Source organism: Saccoglossus kowalevskii, chromosome 3, assembly GCF_978046115.1.
Source record: "Saccoglossus kowalevskii chromosome 3, keSacKowa6.1, whole genome shotgun sequence".
Taxonomy (NCBI): Eukaryota; Metazoa; Hemichordata; class Enteropneusta; family Harrimaniidae; genus Saccoglossus; species Saccoglossus kowalevskii.
The window spans coordinates 21,294,078-21,315,400 of NC_140643.1; the positions used below are offsets into that span (position 1 = coordinate 21,294,078).

The following is a 21,323-nucleotide window of genomic DNA, read 5'->3' on the forward strand; positions in this document are numbered from 1 at the left end:
GATAACTTGAAGTTCATAATATATGCGTCTTTCTAGGGTATTTGAGTCAAAAAAGGGAACACAAGCAGAATATGACAAATAAATAATATTAAATTAATATACATCTATATCACACACGACATTCTGTCATTATCTGCCTGACCTGTTTCGCACAATACGCTTCATATCACGCTTTACAGTACTCTTGGTTTTTGATAAAATAACAATAGAAATTGTGAAATATATTTGAGTACATGAAACAAACATATAAACGCATGTAGTGAAAATATGGCATTGTTACTATTTTAGTACCCGGTGAGTGGCGTTTTGACAATCAGAATCGTATAATCACTTCAATTTGAAACTATTTTTTACTGTTATATATTTTACTAACTATAATATTAAAATAATTATATGCGGAAGTCAATCTACAATAAATACATTTTTGAGAATGCAGTCCAATGGCAAGTGCAAAATATTATTTTAAGGTATTTTCGACAAGTTAACTGCCCGTCCATTTACACAGATGTTCATGCTCACGGTAAGCTGAGAGTATTCATAAATAAAGGGTCTAGATTATGGAATGTATATTAAATACACATACAAAATAAAAATAAAAAAAATTGAGGATTACTACCAGTTAAGCATACAATTGCAACATGTCACTTATCATAATAGCTCCAACACAAACAACCACAAGCTTGAATGACCGGATTACAAGCTATAACTCCCGTGCTTTAGTAGCGTATATTGGGGTTTAATACACGCAGCCTGTTGATAAATAGTATGTCAGGTCATAATGAATTGGATAGTGGATGCTAGGTTTAGGTTCAGTTTATATTAAAACTACGGTATAACGTGTGTGATCACGCACGATAAAGATGTCTGCTGAAGAGTCGACGTAACGAGACGTGGGTAGATGCTAAGGACACAAACAGCTGTCATGAACACGATTGGACCCATGTAGAAAACTAGTATTCATTGTGTTTATAATCTGAAAAAACGCTGTGTTTGGTCTGGTCGTTGTGGACATTACCCTGGAACGTATTCGTGTCACCCCGGCCAAAGTTAACCCTGTCCATTTGGTAACATGACTATATATATGAATTGCAATTATATTTATTAAAACCACCATTTCGCGTAGTTGTCGGGTACACTAGCGTGTTTTTACGGGCGATGTATCATAGCGTAATTTATCGTCATCGCACAGGGTATTTATCACGTTCGTGTCACTTACGGTGTACATTCATTGCTCCTACGTCTCCAATTCATTACATTCGGGTAGCATGTGTATCGTTTCTATTGTGTTCACATCACTTATTTATTTGTATTGCATGTTGTAATCACCGCACTGGACGTTTTAGATTTTCACTAGGATAAAATATCTGGCGCAAATCTAGTTCTTCCTGGCTGCTAAGATCGTCCATACCAGAAATGAAAGAAGATAATTTCCGCATCGGAAACAGAAATAAAAAATATACGTTTATATAAATCACCATGGTATGCTCCCTGGTGTGACGTACAATGGAAATACGTGTATGTGACGCGAGCGAAATGGAAATAGGATATATGGGCGATGCGAATGTGATGGTATATGACAACAGCGGAAGTGGTTGTATGCTTTATGTCACTACAGATGACTCACCTTGTCCGTGTTACAAGGTTTGTAGCAATCATGAGTTCCTCAGCGGACTTAAACAGATTAGCCGCAAAATTAACGCATTCTCCGATGTTCGAATCTCGTGTATATCGATACGAACTTACGTAACTTGGTGTTTTGGGATGTGTTTATTAATAGCGTGGCCGTAGATTATTGAGAAGATTGTGAGCATTAAAACAATCGGCACAGATTACTCGTTATACAACCAATTAAATAGTTATTTTCAGTCCAATATATAACATATGCAATCAAATCGATACTTACATTATGTAAGTATTATGAAGAATCCCTCGTTGACTAGTATTATATAAGACGAACTCGTTACAATTATATATCACATATAATATTACCAGTATACTATTAGCTACTCACTGGCATTGAAACAGTGAATGACAATCAATTAGACATCGGCCATTATTGAAGTATCAAATGAGTGTGATTATCTGGTATCAATCATTCTTTGCAGTCATACATTGAATTACGTGAATTATCTGCTAAACTTAGTTGAAAAAATATGTAGTACAAAAATATGCAGCAGTTTATTGAGCGACAAACCCAAATCAGTAGATACGGTGTATATACGCCAATAATTATTGAAATTGTTTAATGAAATATATTTTACTATTTGCATGCAGGAATAAGCCCCAAATCACCGTGTTATTGAAATCGTTTAAAATATTCCTTTTTTTGCGACTGGAAAATACCTAACACCTTTTCATATATTTTTATATCATAATACAGAGCATGATACACTTCAGAATCTTGTTGTAACTGACTTTTAAGTTTTTTAACAAGATCGTAATGTGCTAGTTTCTTTTTAATATCAGTTACGCCCATTGTAGCAGATTCGACACGAAGTCCTTTGCAAAGATCATAGAAAGGCAAATTGAATGCAGTTTGCAGGAGTTTTAAGGACATGTCGTATTCCTCAGTGATGGCTACAACAGCAAACCAGTCTTGTAAGTGTTGCAAGATAAAATCCAACAGGATGTCTTTCTCTTCTTTCGTCATTTTGTCATCTAAAAGAAGCTTATGCACATACCAGCAAGGCACGTGTTCTTTTTTATTTCCTTGGTAACCATTTTTTTTCAAAATGGGTAATATTTTAGATTTTAATGTTGACTGTGAACAAATCTGTGCTCCGTTGAACATCAACTGCCTGAAGAAATAGCTTCCCTGATGCAATGCCCACTGAGAGACGTTCAATACCCGTGCATCGCTGGCAGTGCAAAGTGGGTCGCCCAGGTGTGTTTTACAGAACTCGTGACTGGAGACAATTCTTTCATATGGATCACGCAATAAAGTAAAATATGAACAACGTGGCTCGTTGAAATCATCGCAAATTCCGAACGTGTTCTCACTGACATAAAATTTATTTTGAGAAGGATTTCGTTTTACACTCTGGATAAGTTCACTTACTTTTCCCGACCAGATTCCCTTGTATCTCGGCAGATTACGTTTCCTTGAAATAATATCTATGCACATTTTTAATGTAGATCCTCCCGACTTTTGATTGTGTACGAAAACCAAAATATTCTTAGCAGGAGTTTGTTTCGGGTTTGGATGTAAATAAAAGTTCGGGGTAAACATCTTTCGTTTCATCCAACTGTATCTTGAAAGGATTTTCTCCAAATTATTGGTGTCTGGTGTCCCAGTTGATACGTCGGAACGCGTGTTTGACACGTTATGTGTTGATTTCTGACTATTTATAGCATAACGGGGATTTGTGTGGTTTGTTGGTTTCTCCGCATAATTACTTACATTTCTGTCTTCATTTTTGGATGCAAATAACACAGACGACAGATGTGCCAGGTTTTCTTTAATAGAGACAGGATATTCCACGTGTCTTAAAAAATAAGACGAATATATGTTTGAATAGGTACATAATAATAATACATTTTCAGCAAAACATGATTTTCCCAATAAAATATTTCCAAAACCTGTGCGATATAAAAATAAGCAAGAAATCCAAGAACACAACATACAAACACATAACAGACTTAAAAGTGTAACACAATATTAGTGAGAAGAAAGGTATTTAGAGAAAGATATTTATATGTTGTGATATTATAAGAGGATGAAAAAGAGCACACTTAGTCTACTGTAAATATGTGTATATTCAATTGAATTAGCGTTCACCAATCGAATGACCCAATGTAATATTCATCAGCATTGTGGGTTACCGTGTATGCACTCTGATTTCGAAATAACAATGTTTATTGCGAGGCTACGAGAGTATTGCATGTGGCCTGTTTGCTCTGAGAGCCAAACAATATGGTTCGTGTATGTTCCATCACAACAGCTGGTGTATATTTTCTACATAAAAAATAGCTTGTTCATGCCACATAAATCCAGCTCATTTATTTTGCAAAAGTTACCAAGTTTCGTAATTAATTTTATCTAAGCTATTACAAATATATTTTACATATAATCCACTAAGCACACAGTGTTATTACGCAGTTTCTTAATTCATCCAAATATATCATGTTGTTTTCATAACTGAAATCAAGAGGGGGCAACGCAATGAAGTCTCTGTGCGATGAAATAAAAAAATAATTGAATGGGTCTTTACAAATAGATACGATTCTGAAGTTACAAATGTGTGTGAGTGAATGAGTGGGTGGATATGATGGTTGAATCTACGGAAGAATAATTTCATGAATATAGTACAGGTATGAGCCTTATACTTACCCTTTCCTCCAAAACGGAAGCCGGTGTGGATAGTACAGGAGAGTCAAAGTCAATACTAGCGACATTAATACAAACAAGTAGGCTACTCTCATAGGATTCATGGCAATCATTATTGAGGCAAAGACTTGTTACGTTGGTGGAACAAATGAGCGATTACGTGATTCATGCATACACTGCCCGGAAGCCGGATATGATACAATGATATAATCTGCACCGGTGTGTACTCTATATGGCACAGAATGCACACTCGTGTATGGCTTGTAATTTCACAAACCGGTAGACTGATTGGCGATCTACTTCGCTCAAAAAAAAAATCATGTTGCCATGATAGAAGAGAATTTGTTTCCCAAATTTGTCCATTTAACTGGAGTGAACGTCCGACCAGCCTATAAAGTTTTCCAGACTTCCATAGAGGTTTTTAACACAGCCGTTTTAACCAATGAATTCGAGTGCAAATTGCAATTTAGACTAGCACTGAATGCGCATCTTGCGCGTTTTAATCCAGTAAAATCACTCACATCAACTAACAAACTTTAGGCAATCACTCAAGTTTTGGCTGTTGCCATGGCACTAGTCTAAGTGAAGATGTGACCTGCCATGTTTCGGTCCAGCCAAATAATCACGAAAAAGTTAATACATGGAAACGACACAGTGCACACGGACAATATTAAGCAAAATAATTAAAAAAGATGATGTAGGTGTAACCTAAACAGAATAAATCAAATTCAATATTTAAATATACCGTTGTCTCGGATGAAAAACCACCTGTGAGTGTTTCGTCGTTTGCTGTGTGTAAGTGTCGAAACACGTATGGGTAAAATGTTATTTTCACGTGATTGACACGTGATTTTATTATCTTTCTTCTTCGATAGACAAGTATTTTCATAAAATAAAACGACAATAATGATTACAGTTTTAATAATAAAACATATTTTAATCATGTTACTTTCCATGTAGCAATTGTATAACAATGCCACTAACACTCCGCCGACTTATTCTTCAAGTCTTCGTTTTACTCTGTACTTCTGTGCGATAAAAATTCTCCGGCAGCATGTGTTTAGAATGGAGATGAATCTACCTTCCTTTCGTTCTAAAAATATCGAGAGGACAAATCATCTTCTTTCTCCATGCTTTGGGATATTTATCGCAGTGATCGAATTGCAATCACAGAATTCCAAAAAATCTGTTTGCAGCAGCATGGCAATCATGGGGACGATCGATAGTCAACACAGCCAATCAGTTGGTGACTCAATTACAATGTACATGCATAATTTGACATATTCCAAACCATGTCACAATCATAAATGGATGCATCTGTAGGTAGAAAGCATTATGATTTTTTAACCGTGTTTGAACTGAACCTCAGAATAAATAAAGCAGTCGGCCACCCCAGTTATCAATGTATATTATGATTTCAAAAACCATGCAACTATTCAGAGTAACTGTTGTAAAAATGACAACATACCCAAACACATACCAGAAATTTTATATATGGAGAGGAAAAAAAAAAAGTGGTGACATTGTGATTCAATATGATAGTAGCGATGGTGGCAATGCCCACTGCTGTGGTCCTCGTGACGGTCATGGCTGTGACGACAGCAACGGTATTGATAACATCCATGGTGTAGCCGCAGTGTAACATTTACCTATTATATTTCCAGACTAATTTGGATTAAATGCGTGTAGTTGTTTGCTGAAATTGTGAGCATTACCCAAATAGCGATATTCCCCACTGTGTAATTTTACCATGATAATGAGGCCCAATTTTACATGATTGTTTCCCCGCTACCATGAACTTACTAATATTACCAGTATGAATTTTATTAATAAAACATTGCTTTCTTCATATATATCTCGTCTAAATTTGCTTCACACCCCTTGTCAATCTGATTAAAATAAGATTCTAGTTAAATAATACAAAATAAGATGTATGTAATAATAATAATAATTACAAAATAAAAAAATACATATAGTAAAAATAAAATATATAAAACAAAATTCAATTCACGCCGTACAATACATCAGATTTTAATCCGATTAGTCCCTTGGCACAGAGTTGTATAGGTTGTTTTTTGCTCGGTTGAGGGAATTCATTCTGGACACACAGTATGGTTGCATTGACAATATACGCCATTTATTGTGAAGGTTTCATTTGGTAGATACAATACAATATTTTGTCATAAGTTGGTTGCTACGTGACAGCCCCGCGGCTACGCTTGGAGATGCATGCCGTTGGACAACAGCGACTAACCAAGACGACTGACCGACAACGACGACCTTGAACGAGATCGCTCGAGTTCTTTTCAGCGGGAGGAGACCGTGGGTCACGTGGCAGTCGTAGTGCACTTAAATTGGCCAAGTAGTCCCGCTTATATGCAAATATAATTGTAATTGACATATTGTAGGCAGTTGTATTGAGCGCCCGTTATTCTCATCGTCGCAAACCACGCCCTCTTTCGGCAACCGATGGTTGCCTTATTTTTTTGAGTGGGCGGAAAAAATACTCTGGCGGGCGAGAATGGTTATTCTATACCAAAACACTAAAGCATCAAGACAATTGACTGCTCAATGACGCTTGGTAAACTTTTTTTTTCAAATAAACGAGAATGACTGACTTTGGTGGTATTCAGGCCTTGCAGCACTAAGCAGGACACCAACGTACGATGATACATTGTCCACTTCCGCCATTGCAGGATTGCTTTAAAAACGTACTCCAATGTCATAGTGCTTGAATACTAAAGCGTTGAGACGCATTGACCAAAAGCTTTGATGCCATCTTCATTCCGAAACATAGCTTCTGCAATATCCTACCACTTACATAGTATTGTCGGAAAATCTGTGTAGCTGTTGTATTATTTCAAACGCTGCCGCCATCAAACAGACTCTTACCACATATTGTTTATGGCTGGTATTCGTAGATGGATTACGTATTAGTTGTTCACTTCAGCTTTATAAACAACACATGTTAATTATCTCTGTATTACTGAGAAGTAAACCAGTTCATCTTTAGGTTTGAAACAGTCAACATCGCCCCGTTTTACTCTCTCGCACACACATACGTCTGTTAATCCCACAAGTATACAGCACATTTTAAGAACTTTTCAGCTGGGAAACTAACCTATGACTGATCTCCAGAGCGCTACACAGGAAAGCTAGGCTCGGACCCCAGGTAATGTGAGCACCCTATACATCAAGTTCGCGGAACTCGCGTAACAATGATGGGCAACAGCTCGGACTAATTTGGTACACGCGAAAATTGAATCTCATAATTCTAAATAATTCTGGACAGTTTGTATATAATTTGGAGTCATTTTTCATGTTTAATTTATATTTTCATTGCTTGCGCATCTTTTGCGATCGAATTGTCATCATTTTGACGCACAGTGACGTTAACTTCGGGGGTATTAAAATCAGTTGTCCTGACAGTCTGTCACAGTCTGTGGTCTGCGTATTGCTAATGAGAGAGCAGGGCTTTAATACCTCTCAAAATAATTACGAGAAACATGCACATAAAGATACAATGAATAAATTCACTAAAATAGGGGGTTGCCTAGGAAAGTGTGCATTGGTGATAACTCACAGTACCAGGATGTAGAGATGGATGACAGTCAATGGGCTTCTGCAACACAACGACGAAGACATACAGGTGTCTTGCTTGCAGAGGAATGCTGTTATTCTGGATGGGCACCGCTGAAAGCAGGAGATCGCAGAGCAGTTCATACAAGCTGTAGCACTTGTCTCACAATTTCGCAACAGAAACACACAGGGTAGAAATGATGGATCCAACTGTCCAATTTATAGATATAATTGGCCCGTATTCAGGGACACCGCCTGGGTTTCCACATGAACCAATCAGAATGTGGTCTTACCAGCAGCTGGGTGTTTACAACTTTGGAAGGACAATTGAAATCTACCAGGTGTGCTTGTTATTTACATAACAAAGGATGTTTACCATCTACTGAGTTTCCTACGTGAGACAGCTGCTAGTAAGACCAAATTCTGATTGGCTCATGTGCCCTCTCATAAGCAATAAACAGGCCTTACACTGTGATAGTGTGCATAGCAGATCCGTCACCGATTGAAATTGTATTAGTGCATCGAAACTGTTCGGTGAAGTTGCGAGGTATGACGATTTAATATTGATATTGAAAGTGTGGTTATTTACTAGCTAGCTTATCGCTCTGTGACTCGTTGGGAGTGCCTGTCCAGGATGTCGCGGCATCTTGCACCGTTCATTTGATTTTATCACATCATCATGTTGACACAGCCCTACGGTTAGGGTCGCCACATGAGGGAGAAAATATTTTGGACCCCAGAAAGCCTGGCTGCCCTCAAGTTGATGGAGCAACATAAGATCACAGATTGACCCATCAACTCAGGCCATATCATTGGTCATAGACGCCTTGAAATGAGGAGTGTTCCCCTTGGAAAGCACAGCTAGATAGGCACTAGATTGCTTTCTAGACGAGGTACAGAATAAAAATGTACTGGCATATATTACAAACATGGGAGGACAAAATCACCCATGCTTAGGCAGCTGATGGAAGAGACAGAGTGGGCAATAGAGGTAAAGCCCATCACCTGGTAGGGGTTAGACTTGCATACTTGCAAACAAATGTGAGACTACCATCCGATTTTATGAGTGTGGATATAGACAGTTCTGTGTTTGTTGTTGGAAGAGAATATTTTTGACGATTCATTTCAAATCTCATCCTCACTACAATCATAGGATATATGGCTAGCCTGGGGCCAGTAGTCTGTGATTACACCGGTATTGACCTAGGAACCAATCCAGAGATAGATATTTTTTTTTTCATTTTTATTCACAACAGCAACCAACCAAGCACTGTCATAAAGAGCCACCAGATTCAGATTCAACAGTCTGGTCTTACTTGTTCATATGAGCCGCAAAAATCAGCACTACTAAACATTTGGTGCTCAATACATTGCTCGTTTTGGCTTTGGTTAGAGGCGAAGCAGCCCTCCTGTTTTCTGATTGTTATTCTTTTATCTACATACGTTTCGATCACACTGCATCTCATGCACGGATTTTGGAGAGACTACTATTCCAGTTCAAGCAAGCAAGTGTATTTACTGTCATGTTTGTCAGAGTTAGCTAGTTGGTCTCCTTACAGTGGCGAGGCACATTTGCTGATTTCGTGTTCTATGTTTATATGTTCTTGTATGTGCCTGTTTGAATAGTAAATTCATTAGCAGCGCCCATTCCCTCGAACTAAATAATACATGCTGCTATTCTGGTGCCAATACTATAATATCAAATATTAACAGCTTCCTCGGACTAAATAATATATGCTATTATTTTGTACCAATTCTATATTGAATATTAACATTTCCCGTATATAGCATACCATAATGTTTGTCCTTGAATTCAGTATGCATATTAATTTCATATAACATTTAATACATTGCATTGCTGTGTTAAGAACGACCGGATGTTTCCTGCAATCCCCGAGGACCCTTGCAATAGACGTCTTTGCCGGAACACCAAGGAATAAACTATAGGCATATAGAGAACTTTTGGTAGCCCCGTACTTCCGCCCCAAACGTCAATATTGAAAGAACCACTGTGTCAAATACTTTAAAATATACATTATATGGTATCTTCTCAAAGGGGGTGTAAATTGGAAGATATTTAATATATTTAATCTTTATCCTAATGTTAAATCATGTGTAAGAATTTTCAACAGCCATACAGCATATTACCAGTGCACCATTAGTTCATAGTTGCATGCAGATCCCACTTTTATTTTAATTGTAATAAATGAGTTCAAGGCTACTAGCCAACAAGGCGTTCAATTAGCCCCAGATATAATTGAATTATTTGTCTTTTATTTGCTGACGATGTTACACTATTATCAGATTCAATCATTGACCCTCGAACACAACTCAATAAAGTTAGAACTGTATTTATTTTCGATCGTTAGAAAATGCGAGTAAATTTAGACAAAACAGAAATTATTGTTTTTAAAGGTGGTGGAAATATACGTAAGAGCGCGGAATAGTGTTATCGAGGACAGGAAATTGAATCGGTGGCATATTATAAATACGTAGGTATAGAGTTTCATGAAGACTTGAGCGGACAATGACTACAAAGCCGTTGACACTGGAAAGGTTTGCTCAACTACTGTAGATCAACAAAACTGTTGGAGCCATTGTCCTATGTTTGTTTTAATGATATTAAAAACGAGTGCATAGCAAACTAATACAGAAGCAAATGGTCGTTAAGTAATTTTGTGACCCAGAAAGAGCGAAATAGCATATCCCCTTTGCGTACTCTAAAATAGCTTTACATGCCTGTTCCCCCATACCCCTTCCACCCAGGTAGAAGACAATGCCTAGTCTCTAATGACACTGCGTCTGCAAAATACGTGTTCTGGGAATTGTTTTTGAACGAGTGAAAACATAAATATTCCCGGTTTTAGGAAGAAACAGGCCGACTTATGGGAATATAAACGATCGGCCATGGTCAGGCTTTCGGGTAGTGGCAGTAAACCAACTGTTGTAACTTATGCGTGACACGATATTGTGTTCTTCGCATTATCTAAATAATGGATCACATGACGAATATTTATTATAATATAAAACACGTTGGTGCAGATTTAGTTGTTTGTAATGTGCACGGCTGACATTGCCTTTCCATATGGCAGTGATGTGTGCTCGTACAATCTGCCATTAAAGCAGGTCTCACCTCCGCTATGGTTGCACTATATCCTAGAAGAGTGTTTGGATTACTCGTCCTAGGAATTATTCTCACTTTGCTATATTATCAAAACCGGCTTGTAATATTTAAAGAAGGGTATGTATGCATTTAGTTGTGTTATGTTCATCCATTCAACGTGTTATATTATCTGAATCCCTCCTTCACTCACTTATTTATTCATTCATTCACTCACTCACTCACGCATTCCTTCACCCACTCACTAAACCATCGACCCACAAACTCATTCATTCATTGGTATAGACAGTAAATCCATGCTCTATGATCTGACGTACTCTGGCTTCAAATATAACGTCTGTTTTAAGCATTTTATCTGCAATGCGTTTGTTTCTTTGTTTTGTAACACGTATGTCAACTTGAAAATATATATTACATTGAATTAAATCACGCTGACATATGTGACCATTTGTGTGTAATACCACTGCTGACGACGTTTTATACACACGCAGTTATAATCTATTAAGGATTTATTTGTTAATCATGTACGAAACGATTTAATGCACTAGTTAGTTTACTTAATATACCTAGGGACGTAAATGTTTGATAAATAATAAGTTCGGAGGCTCGATGTATTTTTGTGGTTATACATACCATATACTCGTCGCATTTGTGCGTTATACCAATATCCTACACATACAAATTTACTATAGTCAGCTACTACCAAACACCATTTCAAACCTTTCACAATACGCAGTATGAGTCAAACAGGCAGGTCTATTTTATTACGGTGGCGACCATGACAACAATTAACAGCCTGTATATTTCAATCAGCAGAAATGTTTGTAATGCCCAGGCTGTCATATTGTGTAGCATTGTTTGCGTAGCGTATAATATCACGAACAATGCGGTATATAACGGTGAAACAAAAATGGGAATTCACTGCTTGTATTACCACTATACACGCACCCGCACTATGTCAACATACTGCGTTGTTTTGTTATAGATGTTTTAATTACCGTGGAAGGGGAGGCTATATCAAAATAAGTGACCTTGACGAGGCACATCGTGTTTAGCCAAGTGTCGACACACAGGCTGGTACACTGAAACAGCTTTAATTACGACAATCTAAATCAGAGTGACGCCGGTGAACTATGAATGCACCTTGAAAATAATTGCGCCCTCTATCAACTTCGTTCATATATACATCTTTGTTGATTGGTTGGGAAGTCGTTCGTCATGTAGAGTGTAGAACATCTCCACAAAACAATATTAACACAGTGTGCAGCTTCATTTACAGCCCAAAACTATACCATATCTTTCTTTTGCTGATTTGTTGCATTGAAATATGTCGTAAATTGGTTGTTTCTTTGTTTTTAAAATTATTATTGCTGGTTATGACAATCATCAGTTAAGATAGGACTTTTATCTATCATAAAAACGTTTATAAAATTCCCTAAAATATTTACAGAATATGTACCTTTTATTAAACTACAAGAAATGGATTCCAAAACATCCACATATATACTGTGCGAGATTTTATCATACCGACATTTTAAGGGAGTTCGACGAAAGCCAATGAACATCGTCATTTTATCTTTCAATGGCAAGGAAGTTCATGCTATCGACATAAGCAATATACCTGCTAAAATAAATTCGACACCTCCTTATTCTAATAACCAATCAGTTTCCATTCTGTCAAAAACATACTATATAAACAATTTCCTTTAACATTTCCCAAATATATCCGGGTATAATTTTGTATAACGATTTTCTTCAAATTTCAACAACCTATACCTTTTTATACAACTCTGCCCGCTGATTATGTTACTACTGTTGTTTTGAATGTAATTCTACATGATACTCACTGAATAATCATACCATGATCATATTCTAAATGAATTGCTGCAATATGTGATGTGTATACTTATAATAACCGTATGTCTTTTTTTTTTAAAGGAAAGCGGACTACTCATCTGGTTTGATCAACGGAACTCTGGCATCACTGTCATCTACGCCCATCGACAATGTGAATGCCAATAATACAGGCAATAGTAGCATTCACTATTTTCATGAACCAACGGAAAATACAACACTCCGCCACGCTAATAATAGCAATAAATCAACGCTTAACAATACGAAGAACACCCAGAACAAACTTTCCAACGCATCAACTGTGACGTCAGCCAATGAAACTAGTACTTTCGATAACATCCTTTCAAAATACAGTTGGATGAAACGGAAAATGTTTACCCCAAATTATTATTTACATCCCAACCCGAAAAACACGTCTGCAAAGAATATTTTGGTTTTCGTACACAATCAAAAGTCAGGAGGATCTACATTAAAAGCATGCATCGACAACATTACAAAGAAACTCCATCTGCCGGCATACAAGGGGATTTGGTCCGGAGCAGTAACTGAACTTATCCAGAGTTTTAACAGTAAAAATGTTTTTCAAAATAAATTTTATGTTAGTGAAAACACATTCGGAATTTGCGATGATTTCAACGAGCCACTTTGTTCATATTTTACTTTATTGCGTGATCCATATGAAAGAATTGTCTCCAGTCACGAGTTCTGTAAAACACACCTGGGCGACCCACTTTGCACTGCCAGCGATGCACGGGTATTAAACGTCTCTCAGTGGGCATTGCATCAGGGAAGCTATTTCTTCAGGCAGTTGATGTACAACGGAGCACAGATTTGCTCACAGTCAACATTAAATTCTAAGATATTACCAATTTTGAAAGAAAATGGTTACCAAGGAAATAAAAAAGAACACGTGCCTTGCTGGTATGTGCATAAGCTTCTTTTAGATGACAAAATGACGAAAGAAGAGAAAGACATCCTGTTGGATTTTATCTTGCAACACTTACAAGACTGGTTTGCTGTTGTAGCCATCACTGAGGAATACGACATGTCTTTAAAACTCCTGCAAACTGCATTCAATTTGCCCTTCTATGATCTTTGTAAAGGGCTTCGTGTCGAATCTGCTACAATGGGCGTAACGGATATTAAAAAGAAGCTAGCACATTACGATCTTGTTAAAAAACTTAAAAGTCAGTTACAACAAGATTCTGAAGTTTATAATGCTCTGTATTATGATATAAAAATATATGAAAAAGCGTTAGAGATATTCCATTTGCAGAAAATAGCGTATTTTAAGCGATTTGAATAACATTTGAATTTGAGTGGTTTGTGCATTAAATTCGCACGATGTAGTTGAAATTATACTTCGACGTCAGAAATGAAGGCACTCCATTAAATTAAAACATTAGTTTGTGGTGTATATGCAGACTGTCACTGCTTGATGCACTTTAAATTTGGGCATAAATTAGGATGACCGAATTAGCCTATTTAATCCTGGTATTATTATAATTCGAAGTTTCACCCCATCCACAAATATCACAACTATTTGAGTATATAGGTATAGTTTGGATTATAATTTTAAAGTATTTTTTTATCAATGAGCTGGGAATACAATATTTCATACTAGGTAATGAGTCAGCAACAGTCATGGCAGTCATACACATGCCTGATAGAATTGAATATTGAAAAGATTATCACAAACTTTATATTTCAATATTGATACTCTGTAATGATGTATTTCTGTAATTGTGAACAATCGTCTAAGGAAAAATTAAACATACTTTCTGTAAATGTCACAGTGTGTGAATGAATATTAAATGTATGAGTTCTGTTTGGTAGGTGTGGCAACAATCTGATTAAAATGTAATCTATTTTCACGCCACAACACAAGAAATAAAACCCAATCAATTAGCATAAATCGAACCATACATAATCGAATCCCTCAATATTTTAACGCAACTAAAAAGTTGTGTTTTGTTACCCTTTTTCAGCATGCAGAGTTGAAAAATCACAGACCAACAAAATCGTGTTCAAACGGCGAATTATATATATATCAAAATATTGATGGTGTTAATTCATTTTTAGGGAAATATTGTGGTTGAATTTTGAAAAAATATTGGAAAAAGTACATTAAAAACATCTGAAAAATTATATACCCATAATATTGCTTTTTGTTAATAGCGGAATTCAAGTTGTGAGCGTCGGTCATTGGGTGATCGTCGTTCGCCACACAAGCCTAAACCACCGTCCCTCAACACCGCCAGAACGCTGTGTTCTCCGTGTTGTGACTTGGAAATGGATTGCGAACCTCCAACAATGAAAACATGATCTTTAAGTTTAACTGATGACCAACTAGAAGAGATTAGGGGATTGAAGGACAAAAAAATGCCAAAAAACTACGAGTCACAGGCAAAAATGTTTGCAACCAATAACATCCGGTGTCCCGTAGTAGCGTTCGAATTCTAGCTGACAAAATTGCAGTGAAATTGCACTTGGGTAATTGCAATCTGTTTCAAAGAACACGGACAACGCAGAATTCGACGACGATATATAGTATTGTAATTCTCCACTGAGGCTAAATAAAATAGAGGAGATGTATGATGAAGGTAGTTTCGAAAGCTGTAGATTTGTGCCGAGTGTATAACAAAAACACTGTATTAGAGCAACGGCATGCAAAGTCTTTCTTTCGGCAGGATTTGAGACGAAGCGTATTATGTACGTGTCACAAAAATGATACGAGAATCCGATCTTACACCAACAAACCTCAGAACATCGACAAAACTTGTCGGGTATACTGTCACAAAACTTTGGTTATACCAGAGATGTATCCAGGTCAGATGTTGGAACTGAGGTCGCCGTGCCGGTCGCCGTACATGATATAGTCCATGAGCCAAGTGACTTTTCATTACCATTCGGGGTGGCAAAGGCTATCATATATCAAATTAAAGCTTATTTTGTGTAGATTTCAAAAATATATGATAGCAATGTTGTCATGGTAGCTTAAAGTTGTCACGTGACCTCAACGTTCGCGTAGTATGCATAATGAGATTGGTCGCTGGTTGAAAGTATAATGTGAGTTACTGTCTAAATACTGCAAGAAATAATACTTTCATAGACTCAATCTATGATAGGAGAGATGTATTTGCATGTTAAGTCGAACACATCACACATGATTTGAAGATAGTACGTAATAGTGACGTCATTTCTGCCCACAGTTAAAAATTATATATTCAAAACAGACTTTTCTCGAATTTGCTTATGATTTCTCTAATAAACAACTGCTGATTAAGATTGTTTAATACATAACTAATAAACTATTGCAATGAGAAAACAACAGAAATTTGCTGTCCAACGGCATTGCATTAAATGTATTGTACAAAACGGAAGTTCTAATGGCATACTTCGGTTTCATGAAAGTTGCGACCTTAATGCACAACTTTTCATTGTACATAATCGACTTGTACACATATTTTTGTTATGAGCCAGTAAAAGAAAAACAAAAGAAAACTTTTCTACTTACAGCTATATCTAATTAAAAAAATCGACGTTTCAGTAAATGAATTGATGTGTTTCTTCTACTGCAGCTTTGTTAAATTTGAAGGTCATGGCTCAATTCCCTTTGCTCACGCACAGCAACTTCATACACAACAAGTTATGGTTGTCTCAGTCAATATAAATCTCATCATCATCGTCCAGATCTACCTGCAAATCCTCTTCCTCATCAGGTTGATTAGAGCAAGTTGTTAGGCGGCAGAGATCAGAGCACTTCAATCCATTTTTGATACAGTCACAAGAATCACTATCACAGGATTTTTTGCACATGCATGGCATCAGCTCTTTTACAGCTCTCGGTGCTGGAAGTCCAGTCATCCAGTCCAGTCTATTACAATTCTTTCACCAGCTCCATCATGCTCCAGAGCCCAGCCTTTACCAACTGGAGTTGGCACTTCGGCAGCTGATGCTTCTCCTTTCTTGACACAGAAAACACAATGTCAACACTGATGACATCAGAAACACCTTTCTTTGAACCATACAAAGCGCAAACGAAGGCTTCTAAGTGACGTAAAAGCTCCTCGGACAACTTCCACTCTTTCCCAAGCTTCTGGAACATGATCTGATACTCTTTGTATGTCTATATACCGTGCATGGAGTTGAAACACTAGGCTTATAAGTAGGTATGTTGATGAAAAACGAAAATGCAAGACAAAGGACTCTTACATCAGTGTCTTCTTTGGAAATGATGATAGCACTGAACCATTGCTCTTTTGCAGCATGCTCAGCATGAAAGAGGAGTCGAGTGTCAGCCTCTTCATGTTCTGAGTTTAGTTCTTCAATTTCTATGACTCTCTCTTTTGTCGGCTTGTAACAACTTTTCCCACATGTTGCATACAGCTCCTTATCCCGCAGTTTTTCACGATTGCATGCTTTCCTCCAGTGCTCAACAACAAATCTTACAAGACTGTTCTTGTTTTCGCCATTGCGCAAAAAGTTTCAGAACTGCTTCACATTCTGGCCAGCTGCAAGGTTATTGAAGGTGATGGCATCTCTCTCATCTCTAACTCTCAATTGACTGAATGGACTATTCTCTGTGCACATCAAACACAACATCTATTCTAGAACTACTTTCTCTTTCATGCAAAACTCTAGATAAGATCATGTCTGCGATCTCATCAAATGAAAGTTAGTCAACCTTCAGCTTCTGGACCAGTGTCATGCCATCAATACAGTAGGTCTCAGGACTTCAACTGTTGGCTGAACCAACTTTTCCAAGTTGTGCTTTGTTGGTTTTGCAGGGAAAAGCACTGCGACAAGCCAGAGGATCTAGCGGATGCTTCAAAACATCTTGCATCTGTGAATCCTGACTTTCAGCTATTATAATAATTCTTGCGAACATATTTCGATCTGAACGGAGAACAGTCTCTGTGCCTTTGTCTTGATTACTGTCTTTGTCTTTGACAAATGGCTGAAGGTTTTCAGCTTTTGTTTCTTTAACGTGTCATGCAACTTGATTTTTGCTGGCTCTGATTCCAGATGGTTCTTCTTGAACTCATGATAGGCTGCATCACCAACAAGATATGCATATTTAAGGTTATGTGCAATGTCTGCTGAGGCCATAGCCCCAATAGAGATACTTGACAGCTGCATATGCCCAGCAAATGGATTTGTCCAGTTCTTGATGAGTTCTACCATTGTGGCAACATCTTTCTCATCTCTAGCAATACGAGTTGACTGGAGATCAGCATGACCTTTATTACCTTTGGCACAGCCTATCATTTCACGCAAATTACCAAGAACCAGAGCCCTGAACTCGGCTGTCATATAGTATATCTGTACAGCTCCAGGTTTCAAACTGAATCCTTTTGTTCTCCCAGGTGTTTGGGTGTATTTATTAAGAGTTTCCTTAACAGTCTGATCAACAGTGATTCTTCCGAATGGGTTGACTTGTTCTCTGTACTGAGAATTCACCAGATTTCATAAACTCATATATTTCAGTGTGTTCGCCGGACAGACTTGTCATGTCACTGTAATAAACTGACATGTATCTAGCGTAGTTAACTGCATCATATGCAAAACACCAGGTGAAGCATCCAGTCTTCTTCTCTTGAGGCACAAATCATGTCAAGCATTAGTTCAATCATGTCTATGTATGAAATCCATAGTGCTAAAAAGGAGTCATTGTTGTTACGGAGATGATGTGTGTACTCTGTGTACAGATGAAACAAATGCTGAAAGTGTCGACTCTGGATAACTTCATCATGACTTTCTTTTGTTGCGTCAAAATTGAAGCACAATAGCTGTACGTGATATCATCGCAAGTCTTAACTACATACGTACTTGAAGCTAAAAATAAGATGGCAGATTAGCAAAAACGTCAAAGCTACCACAAAGTTACAAAAGTCCAAAATCAGCAAATCTGATTGAACCATTGAAAAATATCTTATATTTATGGAACTAACGTTAAACGAGTGCTTATTTACATACAAATCGAAACATGTATTCAAAGGCAAGCAACTCAATTTAAACCTTATTTGTGCACCAAACAGGACACCTGATCCGCCAAAACTTTAATTTGAGAGAAAAATTCTGAAAAAAATTACTTTTACGTTCATTCAAATATTTATGCAGTAGTAAAATGCATTGTAAAATGTTTCAGTGCTGAAATTAAAAAAATCAATTTGATTTTAGCAGAAAATGTTAATATATTTTCTAGCGTCATAATTTTTAGATTTTTCATGATGACGTCATTGTCACGTGATTTTGTCGAAAAATTCGAAAGTTAAATTTACTTGCAAAAAATACACATCAAAGTACCAACATGTCGCAACAGTAGCTATGTTAGCTGATTACATTTTGGAAAAAATAATAGCCAAAAAACGCAATTCAATGAATTGTATGAATATGCATGGTGGTTTAACGTCAAGGTCACGTGACCGATTTAAGCTACCAAAAAAATTGCTATCATATTTTTTTCGGAATCTACACAAAATAAGCTTCAATTTGATATATGATAGCCTTTGCCATCCCGAGTGGTAATGATCCGCCATTTTTAGCCACTTGGCTCATGAACTAATACACCACCGCGTCCCGCCATGTCTCAAACTTCGCTCAAACAAAGTACCGCTGAACGTCAAATATCCACAGTTACGAGTAGTATGATGAGTCACAAAACCGGTTTATTTCACAACTGTACTTTCAATGGGCAAATCACAGTCCAAATAGTACAAAAACAGGAATAAAAGCGTGGATCCAAACTGTACAGTCAGTAAAAGGTAAGAAAGGTAATCTTTTGTTATGCTATTTTTTGTGTTTTGTGGATACGTTTCGTTTTCACGCCAATTTGTTTGTATTCAATTTGAACTGTGCTGCGTAAGTATTTTTTGTATGCATTCAGTGTACAACTACATAATATTCTTATAAATATTCATGTTCAAGTGCCATAATCATGATATTATACAACCACGTAGTCCGATCAGAAGCATTATGGTATATCTTCAAAACGTGCTAACAAAGTCTCACTCCTACCTTCCTGCCTGCCTACCTGCCTGCCTCCCTGCATGCAGACAGCTGTGGTAACCCATCGGCATGTGACGGAAAGCTGATAATCAGAGTATCGTATACGTCACCAAATCATAAATGTGGGTGGAGTATAGAAAAGGAAAGGAAATGCTAAGTACAGAAAGCAGTGTGCGTAAAAAGACTTTCCTCACGAAAAAGTCATGAGCTCCTATATAGTGATCTTTTGGATTCTATGGGACAGTCAGCTCCTAGAAAACTGTCACATGAGAACTTTAAAAGAGAGTTATTTCCCATAGGTCTGTCATATAGAAATACTAAACTATATCCTACTTTCCTGTATAACTTGAATCAATGATTTGAGATTACATACCTTAGAATATATGAAATATAGGTTATTATCTTGTTATGTAGTCTGAAATAGAATGTAAAATGTTATTTTTATAGGAATACTAAATAATCCAATATAATTCTTATGGGAAAAGTAAAAGAATTAAATAGTATTTCGTATAGGAAATAGTATTCTAATGGAATACTAAAAGAATCGAATTTTTTTTTAAGTATAGTAAAAAAAATATAATAGTATTATAGGAGTGCTAAATAATCCATTAGAATTCCTATAAAAATAATAGTCCATTAAGAACCATTGGTGTTCTAATAGAAATACTAAAATAATCAAATTGTATTTTTATAGGAGAATTGAACAATTCAGTAGTATTCATATAAGATACTAAACAAATCTAAAAACATCTAATATAATATGAATACTAAAATAATTTAATAATATTAGTATACGATACTGAAAGAATCTTGCAATATGTTTATAGAAATGCTAAAACAATAAATTGTGTTCATAATGGATACTAAATGAATACGGTATTACTCCCGTGGGAATAGTAAGTAAATCAAATATTAATTTTATAAAAATGCTGGAAGAATCGAATATAATTCGTAATTTCCAGGGCCAATTATATCTAATTATATTGTACTACCTGGCAACTAAAAATCCGACAAAAAATAGAATTTTTTGAATAACAAATTGATAATTCAAATCATGCCTCAATAAAATATGGAAATATGATGATAAAAATAGTAATACAATATTTGGAATTGAAAATTATTTTACAACATACGCTCACGCACAAGTTGTAAATTACCTTAGTGGGTAATATGTCAAATATCTGTATGGCAATTCACTCACCATGTACATAGCTTGTAATATATGTACTAAGTGAGGATTTGAAGTAAAGGATGGTAATTCGTATAATTTATGTATTTTACTAACATTTAAGTGAAAATATATAGTGGGCATATAACAGTACAGTAGGTGTAATTATTTCTTCCGTTTTTTTTTCTTTTGGTTGCACAAAATGTCATAATTCGAAGTATTTTAACAGTAGTTCATTTCGGTTTTTCTAGAATATCTAAAAT

At 36.5% G+C, this 21,323-nt stretch overlaps 2 protein-coding genes across 2 annotated transcripts; one reads left to right on the forward strand and one right to left on the reverse strand.

The window, feature by feature from the left end:
* Nucleotides 1-2,207: 2,207 nt before the first annotated feature.
* On the reverse strand, nt 2,208-4,436 carry LOC146747556 (uncharacterized). Its single transcript, XM_085496522.1, has 2 exons — nt 4,331-4,436; nt 2,208-3,485 (listed from the first exon to the last, which is right to left on the reverse strand). Exons 1-2 carry the CDS (start codon nt 4,429-4,431, stop codon nt 2,297-2,299), a joined length of 1,290 nt encoding a protein of 429 aa, XP_085352648.1. The 5' UTR covers nt 4,432-4,436; the 3' UTR covers nt 2,208-2,296.
* A 3,930-nt stretch (nt 4,437-8,366) lies between these two features.
* On the forward strand, nt 8,367-14,674 carry LOC102810117 (uncharacterized). Its single transcript, XM_078013962.2, has 2 exons — nt 8,367-8,453; nt 12,966-14,674. The coding sequence occupies exon 2, from the start codon at nt 13,240-13,242 to the stop codon at nt 14,185-14,187; it is 948 nt and encodes a 315-aa protein (XP_077870088.1). The 5' UTR covers nt 8,367-8,453; nt 12,966-13,239; the 3' UTR covers nt 14,188-14,674.
* Nucleotides 14,675-21,323: the final 6,649 nt, after the last annotated feature.

What these genes read in the sequence shown, in the direction of transcription:
- LOC102810117 (XM_078013962.2), top strand. Translation starts at nt 13,240, where the DNA reads ATGAAACGGAAAATGTTTACCCCAAATTATTATTTACATCCCAACCCG.
- LOC146747556 (XM_085496522.1), bottom strand. Translation starts at nt 4,431, where the DNA reads ATGAATCCTATGAGAGTAGCCTACTTGTTTGTATTAATGTCGCTAGTA. An exon ending in CTTCCGTTTTGGAGGAAAGG is followed by an intron (nt 3,486 to 4,330) that starts GTAAGTATAAGG and finishes TTATTTTTTAAG; the next exon opens with ACACGTGGAATATCCTGTCT.